This window comes from Merops nubicus, unplaced genomic scaffold (assembly GCF_000691845.1).
Source record: "Merops nubicus isolate BGI_N331 unplaced genomic scaffold, ASM69184v1 scaffold35731, whole genome shotgun sequence".
NCBI classification, from domain to species: Eukaryota; Metazoa; Chordata; class Aves; order Coraciiformes; family Meropidae; genus Merops; species Merops nubicus.
The window spans coordinates 1,562-23,171 of record NW_008590883.1 but is presented as its reverse complement, the minus strand read 5'-3'; the positions used below and the strand labels follow the sequence as shown (position 1 = coordinate 23,171).

The 21,610-nt window shown below is 42.2% G+C and overlaps 2 protein-coding genes across 2 annotated transcripts; one reads left to right on the top strand and one right to left on the bottom strand.

Moving 5' to 3' along the window:
- Positions 1–3,069: 3,069 nt before the first annotated feature.
- HIAT1 (hippocampus abundant transcript 1) lies at positions 3,070–9,116 on the top strand. Its single transcript, XM_008950088.1, has 11 exons — positions 3,070–3,159; positions 4,002–4,064; positions 4,673–4,800; positions 5,295–5,409; positions 6,098–6,316; positions 6,583–6,696; positions 7,136–7,207; positions 7,646–7,758; positions 7,902–7,999; positions 8,548–8,684; positions 8,853–9,116. Exons 2-11 carry the CDS (start codon positions 4,038–4,040, stop codon positions 9,114–9,116), a joined length of 1,287 nt encoding a protein of 428 aa, XP_008948336.1. The 5' UTR covers positions 3,070–3,159; positions 4,002–4,037.
- Positions 9,117–11,423: 2,307 nt separating this feature from the next.
- SASS6 (spindle assembly 6 homolog (C. elegans)) lies at positions 11,424–21,125 on the bottom strand (the record flags this gene model as incomplete). The annotated part of the gene is made up of 16 exons (XM_008950090.1): positions 11,424–11,512; positions 11,612–11,703; positions 12,214–12,302; positions 12,487–12,645; positions 12,903–13,012; positions 13,433–13,514; positions 14,050–14,229; positions 14,310–14,399; positions 14,783–14,977; positions 15,180–15,371; positions 15,476–15,595; positions 16,577–16,654; positions 17,327–17,498; positions 18,404–18,508; positions 19,199–19,278; positions 21,043–21,125. Coding segments are annotated over 16 exons (1,916 nt in total), but the record flags the coding sequence as incomplete, so codon positions are not given.
- Between the last annotated feature and the right edge of the window lie 485 nt (positions 21,126–21,610).

The window sequence follows — 21,610 nt, the reverse complement described above, 5'->3', positions numbered from 1 at the left end:
CCGGGGCCCCCCCCCCCCCCCCCCCCCACGAGGCGGGAGCTGCTGCAGGAGGTTGGACTGCTGAATGGGTGCTTCTCTGGTGTTCACTTTGTGGGATAGTAACTAACACAGAAAAAAGATGTCTAATGGCGCCTGTACTGCGTGTGTGTTCTCAGACTCACCAGAGGAGAGGTGGTAACACCAGTGGTTTCAACACTGTTCCGAGTTTGCCCTTCCTTGATGAGCACTTGGAGTCCCTCCTATGCAAGATGAGGCATTTTTGAAGTGGTCATGAAATGAGTTTGGGGGTACTCACGTGGGCACTGCTGGAGAGAGAGAGCCTAGAAGTGCGTTCGGGTGACTTTTCCTGTGCCCCAGAGGAGCAGCAGCTCTGGAGTTCTCTGATGCCTCTGTGGCTTGGACAGCAGTTACTCTGTTGTTGGCCGGTGCGTGTTCCGGGGCTTGCCTGGCGTGTGCGCCTTTATCGCTGCCATGCCTCGCAGCACAAAGAGTTTGGTTAAAGACATTTTCTCTCTAACTGCAGAAAGGGGCATCCTTAGAGCAGTATTTTGGGCCACAGATTTCACCAGACGTAAATACACTCTGCTCTGGCTATATGGTCACTAACTCAGATGGAACATCTCCATTCCAGGTTGTTCACACAGAGGCTCTTTATCTTTTATCTCCAGGCCTTCTGATTTGGTTGCACTTAGGTTACAGGGTTACAGGAGCTGGTCTGTAAAGCAGGTGGTGCGGGTGTGTGGGGCAGGACACCTGCGCTGTGCCTGTGGGGCAGGGGAGTCCATCAGGCTGGTACTGCAGTCCTGTGGGCTGAACACACAGCGTATCCTCACACACTGCAATCTAGCCACTTACTGATCTTCCCTCTCTCTTCCATCTCAGGAGCATTTTCACTACTTTATAGTCACAACCATCTTTCAAAATAACTAGAGGCGATGATCTAAATGTAACTAAATGACTTCTTTTTTCTATAGGTAAGAGCAGCACCTGCGATCGGTGAGCACTGGCAACAGGAAAGTGAGGAGTTTAACCCCAGTGATCTAAATGTCACTTCTGTGTGTTTCTGCCCATGTAATGGAGCCCCCCAATCAGGTTGCTGACAGCGGGGTGACGAGGCAGAGGGCAGCAGCCACCCGCTCACACGCTTCTGAGGCCCCAGCAGTGTCGCTGCGCAGGGCTGCTGTGGGTTCCATTCTGGTGTGCTTTGTGCCCGTGAGCTCTGAGCAGCTGCCCAAAGGCAGCACAGAGACCCATGGCTCTGGAGCTTGTGTCTGCTCTGCGTGAACAGATCAGAGGCGCTTTCGGCCCCTGGAGCGTGGAGGGGCAAGGGTGGGTCATGACTCCAGCCTCACCACCTGTAATGCCTTGGGGGTCACCAGCCAGTAACTTGGCGGGAGTCGGGTCTGTGAGAATGAGCCCAATTTCCTGTGTCAGATTGAGCCGAGCAGCCGAGGTTGTGACTTACAGTTTGTGCAGAGATGGATAAATTTTTAAGCGAAAACTAAAATAAGGGGTTTGGGTGGAAAGCAAAATGAATTGTGGGAAGTGAAGATAATTATAGCCATTTTCTGTGCCTGTAAAGACTGTTAATTTACCTCTCTAAGAGAATAGGCTGAAAAAATAGTAGAAATATGTGCCCGGTATGTCTTTACATTCTGGAGAGGGCTGGGGAAAGAAAACCAGCATGGTGCTGAGGTGCTTTTGTAGCTTGCCTCTTAGGTGCTGGTACGGCTCCTTTGGAAAAGGCTGGACTTTGCTAGCAGCAGGGGTGAATGGCTAGTGTGGATTTTGGTATTGTTTCCTACAGTTGTTGAAAAGGCTGCCTTTTTTTTTTCCTTTGTGGGTTGGAAGTCTTGGAATCTGGAAGAAAAAGCTATGTATGACTTGCATAAAAGAAAGATTCTAGTATTGTGTTAAGTCAAACTTCAAGTTGTGTAGTATTTGAGGTTGGGAGGCACCTCTGAACATCTCTAACCAAGCTACACGCTCTTCTCCCAAACAGGGCCAGCTCCAGCAGTTTGCTCAGGGCTGTCTGGTCAGGTTTGGGGGCTGGAGATTCCACACTGGGCAACCTCTTTCCAGGAGTTTATTTTGTTGAAGGTTTAAGTAGAATTTCCTGCACTTTGGTGTGTGCCTGAGCCTTCTGGAGCAGGGGCTGAGTTGCTCGGCCGGTGGGCGCTGGCTCGGTGTGAGCGCTGGGCCCAGCCCGGTCGGTACCGCTCCGCCGGCGGCACGTCTGAGCCTGGAGAATGCATGTGGGATTTCTGATGAGTTGTTCATACTGCCTTCATATGACAATAATTAGTGCACCATTTCCTTGACTTGCACATGATGAACTGTGGTGTGTTGTTGGACAGGGTAGCGTTTACAGTGTACGAGATGAGCAGGTTGTCCCACCCATGCTCTTTTTGTTCTCCTCAAAAACTGCTTTGGATTATGCTAAATCACCAAAGAATTTGAAGATCTTTATTTCAAATCTTTTATCTGGATCTCTTCCTAGGTTTGAAGCACGCTGTAGCTAATGCCTCTGCTCTCACTATTTGCGAAGCGACCAGTGCCCAGATTCACTCCTGGCATTCATTAGTTCAGGTTTTTCTTTCCCGATTTAGAGCCATCAAAGTTGTGTAGGTAGTTGTGGTGCCTCTTACTAACAGCAGTGCTATAATGCTGATAGACAGGTAATTAGGCTTTGGGATAGCTGAGTGTGAACGCTGCCATGTTTTGAAGTTAGGCAAACTTGATTTCCTTGCATTGTGTAGGCTTAAGCGTAAAAAAGTCTGTTTGTGGTTTCAGTAGCATCCCTGTTTCCCAGAAGGGTGTAGTGTAAGTGGTTTATTTTTTAATTTGAGATGAGAGAGCACTTTGTGTTCTGCAGAGGATTAAGACACTTCAGGACATCAGCAGCAAAAGGTTAAAAAGGGAATTTCACTCAGTAGCACCTTAGCTTGAGTAACCGTATTCTGGTGTTTTGAGTCCTGTTTCATTTCCTAATCCCTCTGCTGTTTCTCATGCCTGTGACAGACTGCTAGATATTTTCATCACCTGTTTATTCTCTCGTTTTAGCCTCAAGGAATAGGTTCACCCAGTGTCTACCACGCTGTTATAGTCATCTTCTTGGAGTTTTTTGCTTGGGGACTCTTGACAGCACCTACTCTGGTGGTATGTGATGCACCTGAGCTTTTTCTCGGGGGATGGGAGGTGGGGTATGGCTGCAGAGGCACTGAACAGCTCCTGAATTAAGCGAAAATTACATGTTGTTGAGCTGCTCTGTTGTGCAAGGGGAAAGTTCTGTATTTTTACACAAAATCAGGAATTTAAAATTACTCAATTAAAGCAATGCCATGAATCAGCACAGACGTTTATGTGCAAGTCTACTAACACTGAAGCTTACGTGCATTTTCTGACTTTAAAAGACAGTAATTAAATTATCTTTCCATTCAAGATGCTGCAAAAAGTTGGCATGTTACAAATGTAAGGAGAAAAATATGCTTGAAAACTGGTAAAATTATGCATGGGCGTGTGCGTAGGTAGGGAGATCTTTGCTGAGCTGGCTGTGCTTTCAGTGGGAGCTTCAGAGGCAGACCCTGTCAGGCCAGTCAGAGCTCCTCTGTGATCAGTGAGACAGTACCAGCGTGTCTAATGCGCGCGGTCACCTTCCGCTTGCATTTGATCTCTGAGAGTGACACACGCTTGCTAATTAAAAGGAACGAAGAGTTTGAAGGTCCCTGAGGAAACTCCACCTAAAACGCTGTCCTAGGTTCTCTGTGGTCTGTTTAGATTCCAGACACTGAAGTTGGATGATGTGAATCCTTCCCAGTGTTGAGAGAGCTGAGAACTGTATCCAGTAAAGCTAAAATCTCAAAGTAACTTCCATGTGAATTAAATATTAAATATTAAATAGATTATTTGAGATCTGCCACTATAAAAGCTGGGGCCATCATGGGTAATATTTATAGTTAATAATATTGTGTAAATGACAGTGGTTGTATTTTTTTCTCTAGGTTTTGCATGAAACCTTCCCAAAACATACATTTCTAATGAATGGTCTAATTCAAGGAGTAAAGGTAAGGTGACAGAAGGTACTCGAAGTACCATTTAGACTGGGTGGTGGGAGGAACATAGCAATGACTGCCAACTGAGAGAAACCTTCAGGAGGTTTTTCAGTGTAGCTTCCATGGTACGAATAAAACAGGGGATAAACTGCCACTGAAAAAAGCAAACAGGCATCATTTTCCTTTTAGTAAGATATTGCTTAGCCTGGACCTGCCGTTTGTGTCCAGCAAGTAAAATGGTGGTTGACTAATCCCAAATGATACACGCGGTGTTGACATTTTAGAATTTTTCGCTTGGAGCTTGTTGCTCCAGTAGGGTATTCTCAATTACTTCTATTTATGTGAATTCTACATATATAAAACTATAAAACGTAGTTCATAAAAGTGCTAGTGTGACTGGATCATCTGCGGTTCGATGTTCCTGTCGCTCTGAGGTAACCAGTCTCAAACGCAGACAGCCAGACGAGGGCTGGAAGGCCGGTAGTGCTTGGCCGTGTGGCCCTTGGTGCGCTGCCCTGCGGCCCAACGAAGGCAGGGCCGGGGTGTTGTGGGGCTGGGGCGCGGCCGGCTCTCGGGGCTCTCAACGCTTACAAATAACTCCAATGTTTTCTGCCGCTCAGGGCTTATTATCATTCCTCAGTGCCCCGCTCATAGGAGCCCTGTCTGATGTCTGGGGGCGGAAGTCCTTCCTGCTGCTAACGGTATTTTTCACCTGTGCACCAATACCGCTCATGAAGATCAGCCCATGGTTAGTAAATTCCTACACACTAGATTTACTGTTCCTTGCCAAGGTTGCTCTACACCACTTATGTGTGTAGTGTTGTGGAGAAAATATTGTTTGTGCTTCATGGAAGGGTGAGGCTTTTGTATTCCTTTGTTGCAAATTTGGGAGAGCACAGCCTAACTGAAGTAGCTGCTATGAGGCCGAACAGCCTGGTCAGAGTTTTAAGAGCTGCAGGTTTTGAGCTCTGTGCTCAAACCACTTCCTAGTTAAGCACATTTGGAAAAGATACTAGGAAGGTATCCAGTAAACTGGTCAGGTCTTCATGGCGGCCATGTTACTGACGTATCAACCAGCGGTGCAGAAATGAGTCTTACCAATGGTAGCTAGTGCATGCAGTAACCTCTGTAACCGGAAGTGTGGCTGCCGTTTTATACTTTGCTTTCTCAAGTGCTTGGATTGTAAGTAAGTGGAGACTTTTTGTTTCTACTTGGCTGGTCTAACTTTTTTTATGTTCTCAGGTGGTACTTTGCTGTCATCTCTGTCTCTGGAGTTTTTGCAGTGACGTTTTCTGTGGTTTTTGCATATGTAGCAGACATAACCCAAGAACATGAAAGAAGCATGGCCTATGGTCTGGTATGTGGGGTTTTGTCTCTGTTCCTGTGGCATTCAATACTACACACTTTAGCAGACAAAGCTTTCCAAAATAGCATTTGTGTTTCTTCTGTGTGGCAAGTAAATTTTAGATTGCAGGAAGGTTTTTGTGTTTAATTGTTCTTGTCATCCAGGTCTGTATCTCTAGAATTTTCTGCTTCTAACTTAAAATATAACTGTGTTAAAAGCTGTCTTTCAGATGGCTCTCTTAGCAGTTGTTACCAGTGTTAATGATGTAATTTGAGGGGATTTAGTTATTCCTCCTTTCTGAAGATCCGTTGTATCAAGCTGGATTAACCAGCATATTAAATTTAATATGCCCTTGATACACGCTGGTTTTTTTCTTACCGGGCATTAAATGTTTCACAAACATGAAGATTAAATACTGCGTATCACTTTCCAGAGGTCCCAGCAGCCTGTGTAGTGAACTAAACCCGCTCGAGTCAGTGTGTGCTGGAGTGCTGCGAGCCTCACGCTGCTCTCCAGTTGTCAAAAGGTTTTCTTGACAAATGTTGGCCATTCCAAACATGCAGCTGCTGCCATGGAGTCACGGGGGAAAGGTTAATCACTACCTGATTAAAATGGTTAGGCTTCTGAAAAGGAGGGGAAATGGGGAATAATAGAGCTGGCTTTTACAATTGAAAATCTTAACGGCTGTTTTTTGTTGTAGGTTTCAGCAACGTTTGCAGCAAGTTTAGTTACCAGCCCTGCTATTGGTGCCTACCTCGGCCGAGTCTACGGGGACAGCCTGGTCGTGGTGCTGGCCACAGCAATAGCCCTGCTGGACATCTGCTTTATCCTTGTTGCGGTACCAGAATCGCTGCCGGAGAAGATGAGGCCAGCCTCCTGGGGGGCACCTATCTCATGGGAACAGGCTGACCCCTTTGCAGTAAGCTATTGAAATATGTGGAGTATTTTATTTGTTAATGTTGAGCTTTCAAGACTGGGAAGAGACTGAAGATGTGCTACCTTTTCAGCTTGAAAAACAAAACCTGTTTTTTCTGTTTGGCCATGTGTCAGTGCTCATGTTTTGCTAAACACGCAGGGAACATTTTGGTGGTGCTACATAATAGCTTCACTGACACACTTTACAGATCCTTGCTAGGTATGCTCTTCTGAAGATTAATGGTTTATTATACTTTTCTCTTGCCCTAGTCACTGAAGAAAGTTGGCCAGGACTCCGTCGTGCTGCTAATCTGCATAACAGTCTTTCTTTCCTACCTCCCAGAGGCGGGTCAATATTCCAGCTTCTTCTTATACCTCAGACAGGTAACTTGGCCCTTTGATACGGATTTCAACAAAAGTAAAGTTACAGGAGAGTTGGCAATATTGCTGAATTAATACAGACAGTATAGATAACTAGTATAATTGAAAAGCTTCCAGCAGCTGATTTAAGTCCTCCTGCGAGGAGAGTGAGCAATGTGTTACAAATTGGTTGTCATTATTTACGTTGGTTTTGGACTATGAGGTACACTATGTTAAACTGCTTTGGTATTTTTGGAGGGAACCGTTTCCTTGTTTCCTATTCATGCCCCTTTATTTTTGTACACTTGCTTGATATAATGAAAAAACCACCCTGCAGCTTTTTTCCTAAGTCACTGAAGAGCTGAATATACCAGTCTTCTGCACTGGGTGCTCTCTTGCTGATGTTTGTGACATCGCAATATGCAGTTTGCGGTTACTAATCAAATTGCCTTTTTTAATATAGATAATGGGATTTTCATCTGAGAGTGTCGCAGCATTTATAGCGGTCCTTGGGATTCTTTCCATTATTGCACAGGTGAGTTTCTGCTGCTGTACCTCACCAATCGGTAATGTGGAAAGAGCTGAGAGCTGTGGTAGCACAGCGGTTCCCGAAATGGCACCTGCCTTTCCTGGAGCTGCTGGTCTCGCTCTTGAGCAATGGAGTAACACTCGTGCTTCAGCTGAGATGAAAAACCAGCTTGCCAACCAGGGTTTGGTTCAGCGGCATCCAGAGCAGTGTGTGTTGTGTTGGGAAAACTCAGTTCTTTGCTCACCAAAGGAGATTGTGATAAACTTGCTCAATGATTGCTGGGTTTTTGGTAGAGGCTTCTGAATACCTAGCTAAATGCTGCTTTGGAGGAATTTATTTGGCTTTATAAAATGTATGTTTTTATTTATTTGCATGTATTTGACATTTAGAATAAAACATTATTTTTCTTCTTCTTTCTTTTCTCTCCTACTTTTTCCCCATCAGACAATAGTTTTGAGTTTACTTATGCGTTCCATTGGAAATAAGAATACCATACTCCTGGGCCTGGGATTTCAGATACTACAGCTTGCATGGTACGGCTTTGGATCAGAGCCCTGGTACGTAAACCTCGTTGCTGTCCCTGCACGAGACGTGGCTCTTCTGCAGCTGAGCTTTGCGGAGGGCGGACGCGCCAGCGCATGCGCAGCCGCCTAGGGGCATGCCCCGGGCAGGGTGGCTCCTTCCACTCTGTGTCTTGCAGGATGATGTGGGCAGCGGGGGCCGTGGCAGCCATGTCCAGCATCACCTTCCCCGCCGTGAGCGCCCTGGTCTCGCGCACTGCTGACGCTGACCAGCAGGGTAGGTTCTGACTCCACTTTCTAGTCAGGGCGTTGTCTTAGTACCAGTCAGTCACTTGAATCTTGGCACAGAGCAGCCCATACACTGAGTTACTTGGAAGGTGCACAGATGTGCACATCACGCCCTTCTGGCACAGAGGGAACACATTCGGCGGGTCCCAGTGGTACCAAATTATTCAGCAAATGTCACATGTTGTGTCTTTTCCTTGCTTGTGCCAAGTGTGCTCAGCTGCCCGGGCTGCACGCAGTGTGCTCTCCTGCCCGAGCCAGTGACGGCAGGGGCACTGTAGCTGTACTGGCCTCTGACGGTAAACAGCACGGCAAGTACTCTCTGTGCTTAGAGGAAAACGGGGGAAAAAAACCTTCAGTGGACTATAATGACATTTTTCCTGTGCCCCTTGTTTTTTGCTACCCATAGTGCAACGCCATTTAGAGAAGCTTTCCTGCTTCCATCCCTGTGAAGGTGAATAGTTTTACTGAGCCATTAAAAAATAGCTAATGATATATGTATAAATACCGATGGGTAACAGTGTGGTTCATTTTCCCCAGGTGTTGTTCAAGGGATGATAACAGGAATTAGAGGACTGTGTAATGGTTTGGGACCAGCACTTTATGGTTTTATATTCTATATATTTCACGTTGAACTGAATGAACTCCCCATGCCTGAATCACCATCAGGAGGCAGTGTCACACAGTACCATTTACAACAGGTAAATTTACTTACTGATCCAAAAAAATATGAATAAGACCCATAATGCTCCCTCTCCTAGAATTCTTGGGATGTAACAAATCCTTTGATTGCTAGGATAGCAAGTTCCTCCCCTTCCTGAAATGCATGTCGTTGGCAGTTGCAGCCTGTTAACATGTGTGAAAGGGTCGCTACTACCTGGTGGTGTCGCTGTTGTTTTCAGAATTCTATAATTCCCGGACCCCCATTCCTGTTTGGAGCGTGCTCGGTGCTGCTGGCGCTACTCGTTGCCTTGTTTATTCCCGAACACACGAATCTAAACGTGCGACCCAGCAGCTGGAAGAAACACTGTGGCAGCCACGGCCATCCCCACAGCCCTCAAGCTCCCGGCGAGGCTAAAGAACCGTTACTGCAAGACACCAACGTATGACAAAAATCCTGGAAGATCTCTCTGACATTTTTTCATCAGCAGTTTGGGATACACATTCCAATTCCATCAAAAATGTAATTTCTTAAGGTAATCTTAAGAAGTATCTTTCTGCATGAAAACTGTAGGAGTAAAAGAAAAAAAAGAGGAAGTTTCTCCAAAGACGTTGCCATGGAATTAATAACTTGCTTTTAAAAACAAACTGTTACCTACTTGTCTCTCGCCATGAAATCCTGTTATTGCTAAGCGTTCCCTTCTCGTTGGGTGGCAGAGAGGAGCAGAGCCGAGGCGTGAGCCCGAGCCCCGGTTCCCGGAGGTGGTGAGCTTTAATTCCCGTCCCCCCGAGTCTCGGCAGGACCTGCCGGCAGCCCCGCGGAGCCTGCGCTCGTGTTGTAAAACCTTGGGTCAGGTGATTCAAAGCCTTAATGTAAATGTAACTCCAGTAGGGAGAAGGTGAATTGTATCATTTGTTTCAAAAGTCACGTGGCAGGTTTCTTTTTTAAGTTTGTACTAATATAAAAATCACATGAGCACGCTTGCTGAACAGTAAAAGTTATTTTTATGTAAGTGCATTTACTCTTTCTATTTTTGAATAAACGGTAGTATCAAACACTTGTTTAACTATGAAGTGGCTGTTTTGAGCCTACAGATTTTAATACTGGCTCTAAAACTCTGCTTTCCTCAGTACCGTTTATTTTACCACTATTTCTGATGTTTGCATAATCATAAAGGACCTCAAAACTTGAATACACAGACCGAGATACAAGCTGATAGCCTTGACTATGTCCGCGCGCTATATAGTGGCCTTTGAGGACTGTCACAATAACCCTTTTGCATTACAGAGCTAATGTTTTAGTCCTAAATTTTCAGGACCCTTAGTACAGAAGAGCTTTATACAATTACCGATGTGAATTTCTCTAAAAGTGTATATTTTTGTGTCCGGTTGTATTATTTAAGTGTTCCTTTGTATAAATTTGTGTATAAAGTATTGTATAGGTTTAAAATGTTTTCATCTCGTGGTTATTGCTTAATGCTTTTTTACCTTTGAACATTCACCATGGTTGACAAAGAGCAGGAAAAAAAAGATGTAAATATACTGTTAATAAAGTTGAATATTTTAATGAATTTTTAAATAATTGTTAATGTCTCTTAAAACCTTAATCAAAGCTCTGTAGCTAGCATGTGTTATAGTTCGGCCGGTGAGAAGAAGACGGAACTCCAGAAGAGGTGAGGTGAACGCAGTGGTGCTGTTGTGGCACTTACCTCACCCTGCGGTCTCAGCCCAGCTGGGTTAGTGCTCTGTAAAACGTTACTAGTCAAGGTTTGATAAAAACCATTTAATATTTCCATTGAAACTTAACACATGGCGAGTTATAAACAAGCGTACACATTTTGCACTGCAAAACAAACCAGGTAAATATACAGTCCTCAGGATACTTTTAAATAATTAAGGTAGAAGGTTGGAAATCTCTTTAACAACAGAAATACACAAATATTTGCAAATATGCATATTTTTAAAATGTATTTTGCATATTACAAATACTTGGATGCCAGTTAAAAGATGGTGCAGAATGAAGTTGTTACAGTTCCAGCATTTGAACCCAGGTAGCAGCACAAGCTGAACAGACGCAGTCCACCTAAACTTAACTCCTAAATTTCAGGACAGTCTTAGAGCTGCAAAGTACATTTAGTAAGAATAATGTAGATTTTAGGTGTTACGGATGCTTTCAGTAGTTAACTTGTCAGTTACTTCACCCTATAGTGTTTTATGCCTGAAAAGTTCAGGTAACCAGGAGGGAGAATTTTAAGTTCTAATTTTAGGCCTTTGGTGAAATAATTTGGTATCTTGAATACTAAATAGCTTTTTTAAGTCTATATGCCATTCAAATCAGCTGGTTCCAAAACAAAGCAAGTTCTTAAAGTTAAACCTGTAAGGGAGATCAGTGTTTGCATCTGCATCATCCTTTCTCTGAAAGGAGTCGAGACGTGCCGACGGAGCCATGTTGTCTCAGACACCCCTCTGAGCAGAGCCCACGCACCCCAGCAGCTGCCACACACAGTCCCACTCTGCCAAGAGAAAACCCTGCACGGCCCCTGTGGCCAAACTACAGCCATGTTCCCACCACGGTCCCTTAAAACTTTAGCTTCAGGCTCAAGAATCACAAAAAGGCAAGATGATAGCACCTTTCTCAAAGAAAACAGCCAGCTTGCAAAGCTAGGTCAGTTCACATTGATACTTTACTAATACATTGTTACAGGACACCCAGGAGTCCCTGGCATGGTTAGTGGAGGACGTCCAGAAGAACCTGTCTACTGCCCAGGAAAGTATGCGGAGGTGGGTGTTGCTGCAGCTTTTGGTGACGGCTGGGCTTTGGTTGGCAAGTACGGCTTCAGGTACTCTGTAGAGCAGCAGAAGCAAGACCCTGGTCACAGATCTGCAACGATGAGCCCTTTAAGTACCTGGCCAACAGGCCTTGTCTGGTTATTCCCATACCTACCCGAGTTAAGTGTGTTCTGACTAATCCCCCGTAAAGGAATGCTGTCATCTTTTTTCTTGAAATACTTTGACTCCAGCCCCAAACCTTCACCACTAGAAATAAAAAAGTTACATTTGCTTAAAACGTTAATTGGTTAGCAGTGCATTAACGTTTTAAGCAAATGTAATTGGTTAGCAGTGCATTAACAGCAAGTGTGGATACAGACTAATTCAGAAATACCTTAACTTGAAGTGGAACTACTGCATTCCTATGAACTTTATCATTTAAAGGTAAATGATCACTGAATGGGTCAAGAATAGTCAAACTAATTTTTTTCACTTGACCCATCACCTGATAGCCTTAGATCTGTCACAAGAGGAGACAATGAACTTTTGTTCCTTGGGATCCACTCCTGAATGCATGGCTCTTAATTATAAACCACGTGTAGTGTCCAACGCAATCTGCCACAACTTCAATGCCATTAATGTGTTGACGGAGAAAGGCAGATGGCAGAACTGCCTCAGTACTGGAGATGTTCTGCTCAGTGCCACACACACAGCAAATGGCTTTACAAAAATTTTGATTTCAAAACAACACTAAAAAATGCACTAGATGTCTCTTACTTCTCCTTATTTGCTGGATGACCAGTTGTAGTCGCTGTCTGAACATCTGAACATCGATTCATTTTGGAAAGCTGAGTGTTAAACTGAACCTGCAGAAACGTTAGGAGTTGGAAGTTAAAGAGCTGCTTCCAGCTATGATGACCCACTAGTAAATGTATTCAAGAGGGAACTTCAGTGTCTCTATTTGCACAGCACCTCTGTGCAGCAGAGGGTGCAAAGATGACCACAACCCTCTTACCGGGCCGTGCAGCCAGCCCCAGTGTGCTCTGAGACACGCTTAGGACACCGAGGTCTGACCCCCGCCCCGCCCCGCACAGCACCCGCCCCAACACTGACATTTCTGCTGTGTGCTGCTTCCGGGGCATTCTGGAAGGCATACAGAGGAGAGAGGGGATGATGGATTCCTGAGCTGAGAAAGGAGGGTTGGTCAGGCTGTAAGAGAAGTAGAATACATCCATAAAGGAGGAAACTTATTTTTGAAGTAATTTTTTGGTAGAGATTCAAAATTCCAAAATTAACAAATAACCACAGTTGGAAAGCTAATGCTCATTTGAGCCTCCCTACTGAGAAGAGAAAAAAAAACACTTTTCAAACATTCACGTTCTTAATGAAAACATGTAACTTTAAAATATTAAACGTATCTAGCTATAAATTAGAACCCTCTCTGCACAAGTACAGTTGCACCTTACCAGGCCATGAGGAGGGCCGGCAGCCCGAACTCCACTGTGCGCACCAGCGGCCGCCTCTGGCTTCTTTGCCATCTGAATTTCATTCAGCTGTTTGTTTAACCATGTGATTACTGAAGACAAAAGAGAAAAGTCAAGCTCACTGCCTACCTCTCACAAGCTGTTTAAAATGGCAAGTAGCCTTTCCTCAGAAAAGTCACAGCTGGGGGGGGGGGGAGCCTTTGGGGGGGCTCTTTGTCCTCCTTAAGCTCAAGCATCACCACAAGCTTCCTCCACCCCCACGTGCCTCCTCAGTTCACTCCCTACATGCACTCTGCCCTCGAGGCCCAGCCACAACCAAGTCTCCTCTCCTGGCAGCTCCAGGTGCTTGCATGCTCACTACAGAGAGAAGCTCCTTTTCCATAAAGGGCAACAGTCACAGCTCTTTCCAAAAAGAACACCAGTAAAGCTGTAAAGTTGCTTCCCTTAATTTGCAGTAGCAGCTAGATCACTATGTCATTGTTAGAGGCAGAAATGCAATTGTAGAAACTCACCGTTTTCGTTGGTTTTCAGTAGCTGCTTACTTTCATCTAGTTTCTGCATCGTACTTTCTAGCTGTTCTTGTAGCTTGCTAACCTGCAACATTTCCATAATAATTATAATATTACCTACTACTAATCACAAACTGAAGAAAAAATAAATTATAAAAAAAATCTATGAAAGTGTTCTAAAATGATTTAGAGATGTTTGAACTCCATTTTTTACAAAAGCAGTAAAATAATTCTTTTAAAATAAGCCCTACTTTTAGGTAGGGTTTTGGACAAGACGACAGCCAGAAACCTTTCTGACCTCACCTCTTCTATGAGCACATAATGCAAGGACTAAGCACAGCAATATACTGAATGGAAGAACAAATTCACTCTGTTCCTATTCGTGCTCCCTCACCAACTTTTACATGAAAAATACTGCTCTATACTCTTTCTTTAATATGATTTTACTTTTCCTCCATATGGTTGGCACATAAATAAAAAAAAGAAGAGTTGATTACAATTTCCATAAACATGCTAAGTAAGAGGGCACATTCCACGCTTCAATTCAGCTGAAACCCACAACCCCCAACACGGTACGTACAACAGCACTTGCAGGACAAGGGGTTAACCCGCCACAGTACCTCCTGCTCCTTCTTCCTCAGAGACTGTCCCAGCTCCTGCAGTTCTCTCTGCTCTTTTTGAAGTGTCTCTTCTTTTTCTGCCAATAGTTTTTCCTGTTGAATCATTACTGTATTTTTCAATTTTAATTTGCTCATTAAAGTTTTCAAATCTCCTTGTAACTTCTTGATAATTTCATTAGCCTATCAAAAAAAAACCCAGATATTCTCAAACACCTAAAAATAAGGAAGATATTTAATAACAATGGCATGTTCAAACAAACCTTAAGAAGTTCAGATGACAGTGACTTAATTGTTGTTTCTAGCTTTTCAATATGACTTTGTTTTTTCTCCGTATTCTCTTCCAGTATCACCTTTAAAACAACATTAAAAGTATTATAATAGAATTGTGATAGACATTGCTTACGATTTCAAGTAGAACCTCAATAACTCTGAGAACTCATCCTTACAAAAAATTTGGCCCTTGCTTTTCTATCAAATTACACAGGATCTCAAGTCATCCATGTTTTGAAAAGTACCACTAACTTTACTCCAGTACAACATCATCAGAACAGCAGCAATCTTCGTAAAACTGGACCCAATATACTTTTGATGCCATAATGTAGAATCTGTAAGTACATTTGAAAGCTTACTTGCTGCATTCATAAAATTGTTCAGCTGCTATTAATGGGTCAACTGCATTTAAGAAGGTTCTGTAAAGCTTTATAGGGAAAATTGTTTTGGAACTTGAAGGAACCTTTTGTTCTTGTGTTGCATCTAATACTTCGTTTGTTCTAAGAACCAGCTGATCTTTATCTTTGATCTCTTGTTCCAGAACAGCAACCCGTGTCTGTAGCTGATTAATGAGCTTCTCCTTTTCATGGCATTCAGCATCCAGAGTAGTGTTCTCCCGACGCAGTGACAGCACCTCCTGCTTTGCCCTTTGACATTCCTAGAATGAATGAAGAAGAAATATATTTATTGATTTTAAGAAAACCTGTAACAGTAATTTAAACAGATATATCTAAACAGTAAGCATAACACAGAATGAAGAGGAGCTGGGCAAACAATATGCTAATTCTGTATTACATGCGTAGGCAGGAGCATTAGTGCTCTAAAAATATTGTTTGGTTATGAAAATTAATAAGCCATACATCTTCTATTCCAGAAAGCTTTGCTTTCAGTTCTCTGACTGTGGAGTCTCCTTTGTATCTCCTTTCAGTTAGATCTTTATTGATGACCTCGAGTTCTGAGAGTCTGTTCTGCAACTGCTGAATACTTTTCTGATGTAAATTTTCTAATTCTTTTTTCTGCTGCTCATGCTGTTGCTGGTACTGAGCTTGTGCCTATGAGAAGCAAAGAAATGAAGTGGTTATTCAATGAACCTGAAAATTAAGCCGAGAGGCTGTTCACATCTAAGAATGCTGTTAATTCTTTTCTCCTGCCATACCTGGAGAGCTCTCTCCTTTTCATTTGTCAGCTCCTGTGTGTGCTTGTTTGTTAGAGCTGCAGTGCACGATGTCCACTCATTTTTCAGTTTGTCTAGTTCTCGGCTCTTCTCTGACAAGCTCTGTTTAAGTTTGACAAAGCATATGGAGTTTTAAAACTTAAAAAGCACTTCAATTGATACTGACTGATTCTTTATTATTACTTCTTAGAAAGGACATGGAATTAAGAAAAATCTGTTTCAGCACCAGATGCCAAAACACCTGGTCACCCTACAAACAGGAAAGCTAAGGCACCAAGAAGCCAAAGAGCCCCTGCCTGACACTATGTATAAAATAACCTTCAGTTCCAATTGCTTTATCTTCCAACCACTGTTTAAGAGTGAAAAACAGCCTGCTGATGTTCCCTGCCCTCCTAACACAGTGTTCTAGTAAGGAAAAAAGAGTAGTTCTTCAGCAGCATCTTTTCCTTTCTTTGTTTTGTAATTCTGCATTCCCATTTAGCAAATACAATCCAGTAACACCAACCAAAACAGTGAAGATGAAGTAAACAAGTATTCCACTCCAATAAAGCTCCATAACAGCAGTTTAATGGATTTTATCTGTTTCGTGATAATCAAAAAAGCCACCTTGCTAGAACTTCACTCAAATCATCCCCTTGAAACACAAATGTGAAGTCATTACTGGGCTGGCTGCAAAAACCAGAGAAGTAATAGAGTAACACAAAGTCCAAGGCTTCCAATTTGTTTATCATGGTTTCACAATTTTTCCAAATATAAGGATTTCCAACCATTCATGGAAAACATGTATTTACCTTCACACTACCATATATTTAGCATATACTTTGTGTGCACACACAGACAGACCTCCGTACAAAAGAAAGTAAAATTCTGACTTAGTACTGTAAGAACTACGTTTTATTCTTCAGTTGCACGCTTCACTCATTTGTAGAAAAGCTCCAGTAGGCTGCTTCTCTTCTGTCCACTCGACCCCAAGGCAGTTATCTTGGCTAGGCAGTGGCAAAGCAAGCAGCCCACAGGCAGGTACATTTTCCACAGATAAAAAAAAGTGCAAATTACAAAAGGCAAGTTAAAAACTTACACTACCTGTTGAGTGTAGCTCAGCTGTCTGGTAAGATCCTCTTCAGTTTTTCTGAGTTTTTCTTCCAGCATCATTTTGTCTTCCTATATACAAATTGACATCAAGTAAAATCCTTAGCTCCCAAAACAGGAATAGTATTTAGCTGCCATTTTATCAGCAAACCCTTCGTAAGCAACCACATAACTGTTGTATTTATGGAAAAATCATCTTATTAAATAAAATTCTTATGGAATAAGATATAAGTTTATAAGAAAAGGCACTAACTCACATGGTAAAAACGCCAGATTAAATTCTTAACAAGTTTCTATAAGGCAACAGTACCTTATCATAAAGACTTGTTTATAAAGAATTTTCATGAACAACACATCCACTGAAAGACTGCAAATTTATGTTGTTAAAATGCCTTATTAGGTGGCTATGACTATGACAGCATAGCAGGACAGACAAATGCCAGGCTGCGGAATTGAAACAGATAACAGCCCAACTATGAGGCCACGATTTTCTCGTTAAATAAAACCCAGCACACTACCAACTGCACCAGCATTACATTTTTAGTATCTTTTTTTTGCGCCAGCTGAAATTTAGCACTTGGCCAAATATACATGTAATATTTTCCTTGCTAGAGTGATAATAGCAAGTTACTTTCATAACACAACCACTTGGTATGTAATTTTGAAGTATGAAGACTGAAAAAAAATGCTCAAGTACACATAACATCAAGGCCCAGTTGCAGCTCTGATAAGCCTTCTTCTTACCTTAAGGCATTTCAAACAGCTGGCTAAAAATTTCTTTATTTCTGCATCATTTCCTGGTAGAAACTTTAGAGAGAGGTGGGTAAGATGTTTAAACGGGTTGGTCTCCACTACATTTAAAAAGACAGGTGTGTGATCTAGAACAGACGCTGAAGAAACTAACTGCAGCAAAAACCTAGGGAAAACAAAAAATAAACAAATGTTTAGCATATTTATTTTCCTGAAACTATCTGTAGATCCTTCAAGCTACTTTCAAATAAAATCTATTCTTATATGTGTGGTAAAAGGCTGTCTAGTTTTTATTTGAAAAAGAACTACAAAATGCAGTCCCCGTGTTGTAGATAAGACTCCAAACAAATATCAACTAAAACGCTTGCACCTTTATAATAAAGAAACGTACAAAACTAACCAGTTTATTTGTAAAATTTTCAGAAGCCCATTTTAGACTTAAGTCCAAGACCAAGTAAGGCCTTGTAACCAAATTCAAAAGGAAAACAGTACCCTCACTTCCACGCTTCCTACAACCCAGTAAATTCACAGCCCACAGAATATACTCCAGTAAACATCCTGACTACTGGAGTGGAGCTTCAGTACTCAAGGCAGGGTTTTCCTCAACACTCACACAAACAAAAATAACACGTGAAAAGGCCACTAGCGGAAAAGTGGACCTCAGGCCTCTCCCCTTATATCTTAATATTAGAACATGGAAATCAGTGAAAAAAAAATTCCTCGTTAGAATGCCTTAGAACTTCGCCTTCTGCTGTGAGACAGTGAACACCCCTGTCCACGGAATTCAGATTAGCTCTCTAGCATTCAAGTGTTTGCACATCTGCTAGACTGTGAAGCTTGCCAGCTTCACCTTAAATGAGGAGACTATTACCAGAAATAATTCCACTGCTGAGTTCTCCTAAGACTTCTCCTAAGGTTTTATCAGTAACGTCCACCAACTGATACTCAGATGCACCCAGGGGAAGGTTAAATTCTCCTTCTTCTTCTGACTCTTCTCAGTTTGAGTGGCTGACGAGTATTTTAAGAACTCAACATGTACACACAGGAATCTGGCACTCGCTTATTACCTACCTTGGGATATCTTTGTTCTGTTCCTGCACGCATTGCTGAAGCAGATCTATAAATTTTTGTGGGAAAGCAGAGAAGTCTACCAAGAGTCCTTGCTGGGATTTTAAACTATATAAACAGATTGGAAAAAAAAATATGAACACCACATAGATGGTAATTTATTTCCTATAATTTGTTTATACTAGTAGAAAGAATTCATTCTGATCATTAGTTTGCTAGTGTGTTATTTTCAATCCTGAGCACAGAAGAAACATGACCATGTCTCAGATGATAATCGCCAGAGGATACTTTGGATTTCAAGATTTCTTGCAGACGAGCTGCACTAAGAAACTCAGTTATTGTAGCACACGCAATGTGCTCCTTGGAGTCTTCCTTACAGCACAGGGCAGCGTGGTTATTGGATAGGGCCACGCGGAAGGAGCAAAATACAACGAGGGGAGACTCAACCATTAGGGAGACCATCCAACCCCCACTTGTTTGTTCAGTTGTGCACCTTCACCACAGATGCAGCCAGCTCAGAGACAGAACCAGACACTCAGCAGTGCACGCACAGAGCCCTGCCCCGTGTCACAAACACTTCTCACACCTGCTTTGCAAACACTATTTTACTTTTGTCTTTTGATCCACACAGTGATCACATCGTTTTTTTAAGAACAAAGCAAAAAAATCAAACCAAGCAGAAACCCCCAAACAAAACCTAAAAATTTTAGGAGAGGACATTCTAAGGTAAAAATATTACTTCACTGTTTTTTGCCATGGGGAAATATTTCACGGACAAGACATTGTAATTTCAATTACCTTTGAAAATCTTCTTCAGATATGACAAGGTTGTAAAGGAAAAAAGGATCAGTATCATCAGTCAATCGAACAGCTAAATCCTGAAAAGACAGACATTTAAATATGATTTAAAATACTATAATCCACCCTGTAGGATTATTCAGATATTGTAAACCAATGCTGCAAACAGTATTTAACATTCTTACTGTTTAACCAAAAGTAAGATAGAATTGTAGCAACTAATTCAGAAGGTGGAAAACACTAATGTTTAACACAGTTTCAAGTACCACAGTGGGAAAAACAGGAAAACTCTCACAAAAATAAATCAAGTAAAACCCTTCAACTTTGAGCAGCAAAGGTTTCAAGATTCAATGTGTCTTCATTTTTACAGAAAGAAAACTATTTGCTGTTTCTCCCCATGATGAAATAGAGTGTAGCACTAGGAATCCACTGTAATGGATCACATACACATCATTCCTGTATCTGGAAGTTTTTCAGAGCAAACTGCTCCTAGAAGTTTAAGAAACCACCTTCTCGAGAGTTTATGGATTTGAATACAGAGCTTTGCAAAGCAAACAAAGTGGATACTGCTTAAGTCCATGAAGGTTGTAAGGGAAACTGTAACATTATGCTGCTAAGCTTTTAAAAATAAACTCATGTGTTAGCTGAGGATCTACAGAGCGTTTGGGAAAAACTGCCTTCTCTGCAACTGTTCCAACTTCATCCCAAGGCTGGGGTTATGCAGACACCTGGCACACTGGGCCCAGGCCCTGTTCTCCACAGGAAGTAGAATCCTGAAAGCTCTGCTCACTGAGCTGAAGCCTGACCATAGCTCATGTATATACACCAAATGGAAACAAGCTTCAGCCATTCAGATGCCAGCAACACTAACAGAACTCTCAGCTGGAGACCTACAAACAAAGGTTATGGCTGGAGCTAGCATCTAGCTCAAGCTAAAATTAATGCCACCCCAAAACAGCTGGGGCAGGTTGCTGAGTAGGATAAAAACCCCTGCCTGGTTTGCTGTCCCATTAAGTGATCCAAGCCTTTGAAGTTTTCTTTAGACTCGTCACTCACGTATGTATCCAACTGGATTTCCAGGCTCCTGCTGACATAGCTGTGAACCAAGTTGCAGCATCTTAACTGAACTGCTACTTCACACTTAATATTATCACGGTCACAGTCACCAGAATCTTAACAAAAAATGCTGTACTCCTTTACAAACAAGTCTTTACTCAATAACACTACAACCAACAATGAGCAATCTTAACATCGTGGTAGGTGGATGTTTTAAGTGACAAACCATGCATCGAATAAAAAAAGGTTTTATAATCTCCAGTAGTAACATCATTTCTATTTTTCCTGAGAAACAAGGTGGTTTACTGCAAATTTACTACACTACTTCCTTCCTACCCGCTCCACCCCGCATAAATTTCAAACATTCAAAGACTTAACAAGCCTATGAAGAAAACGCACAATGTTACATCCAGATACAAGTTGTCATTTTTGCTGGTTGTGGACTTTGCAAAGACAACTCCTGTTCTATAGTCTTAAATACATATCAAGTATACTTAAAGCAAGACTGATCTTAAGCTCTAACTTGGGTTGTTCTGAGGGTCTCTGAACACATTTTGTTTGCAAGCTTACTAAGACTTGTGAACAGCCAAAGTTAAAAAGGCTAGAAAAGCTCCACCATACCAAATCAACTAAAGTAGTCCATAAGTTACATAAAAAAAAAATAAAATAAGGTCAAGTGGCAAACGTACTAAAATCATATTTTGCTTTTCCTTTGCCTATTTGTCCTCATATACAATGAAACTGAGGTAATACCTACTGAATGACACAAATATAACTAATGCACAAACCTTTTTGTGAACAGGATTAGAAATTGATAGTAGCTCAATATTCACTCGAACATTTAATCTCCTGTGTACAAAAAAACATGAAGCTTAGTAACAAATCAAACATTCTCCAAGTAACACGCCTTCCTAGCCACATTACAGGTATCTAGACATTTCAAAACCAAAAATTTAGGCAGAAATATCAGGAAAGTTCCTTCTGATGACTTCTACTAAGACACCTGAAAGCCCCAGCTGAAGTTACCATTACAGCTCCTCAGTCAGGTCAGGTTTTTTTGCTGCTTGTTATCCATCAAATTTTAAACAGCAAGGCAGAAGTTTTGAAACTCTGTCCAGAAGCTCAAACCTTTGGAAAAGCCTAACTGAATTTATTCACATTTGCTGAAACACGGTGCTATTGTGTCTTCCTGTACTTCTTGTTGAGTAACGTGCAAAGTTACTTGTGTAACAAAATACACTTGTAGACATCAGCCTTGCTGTGCCCTCTAACACAAGCCAGCTGAGTAGCCCTCAGGCCAGCACACTGTCCAGTCCAGGTAGGGCCCACATTACTGAAATTTACTATATTTTGAAC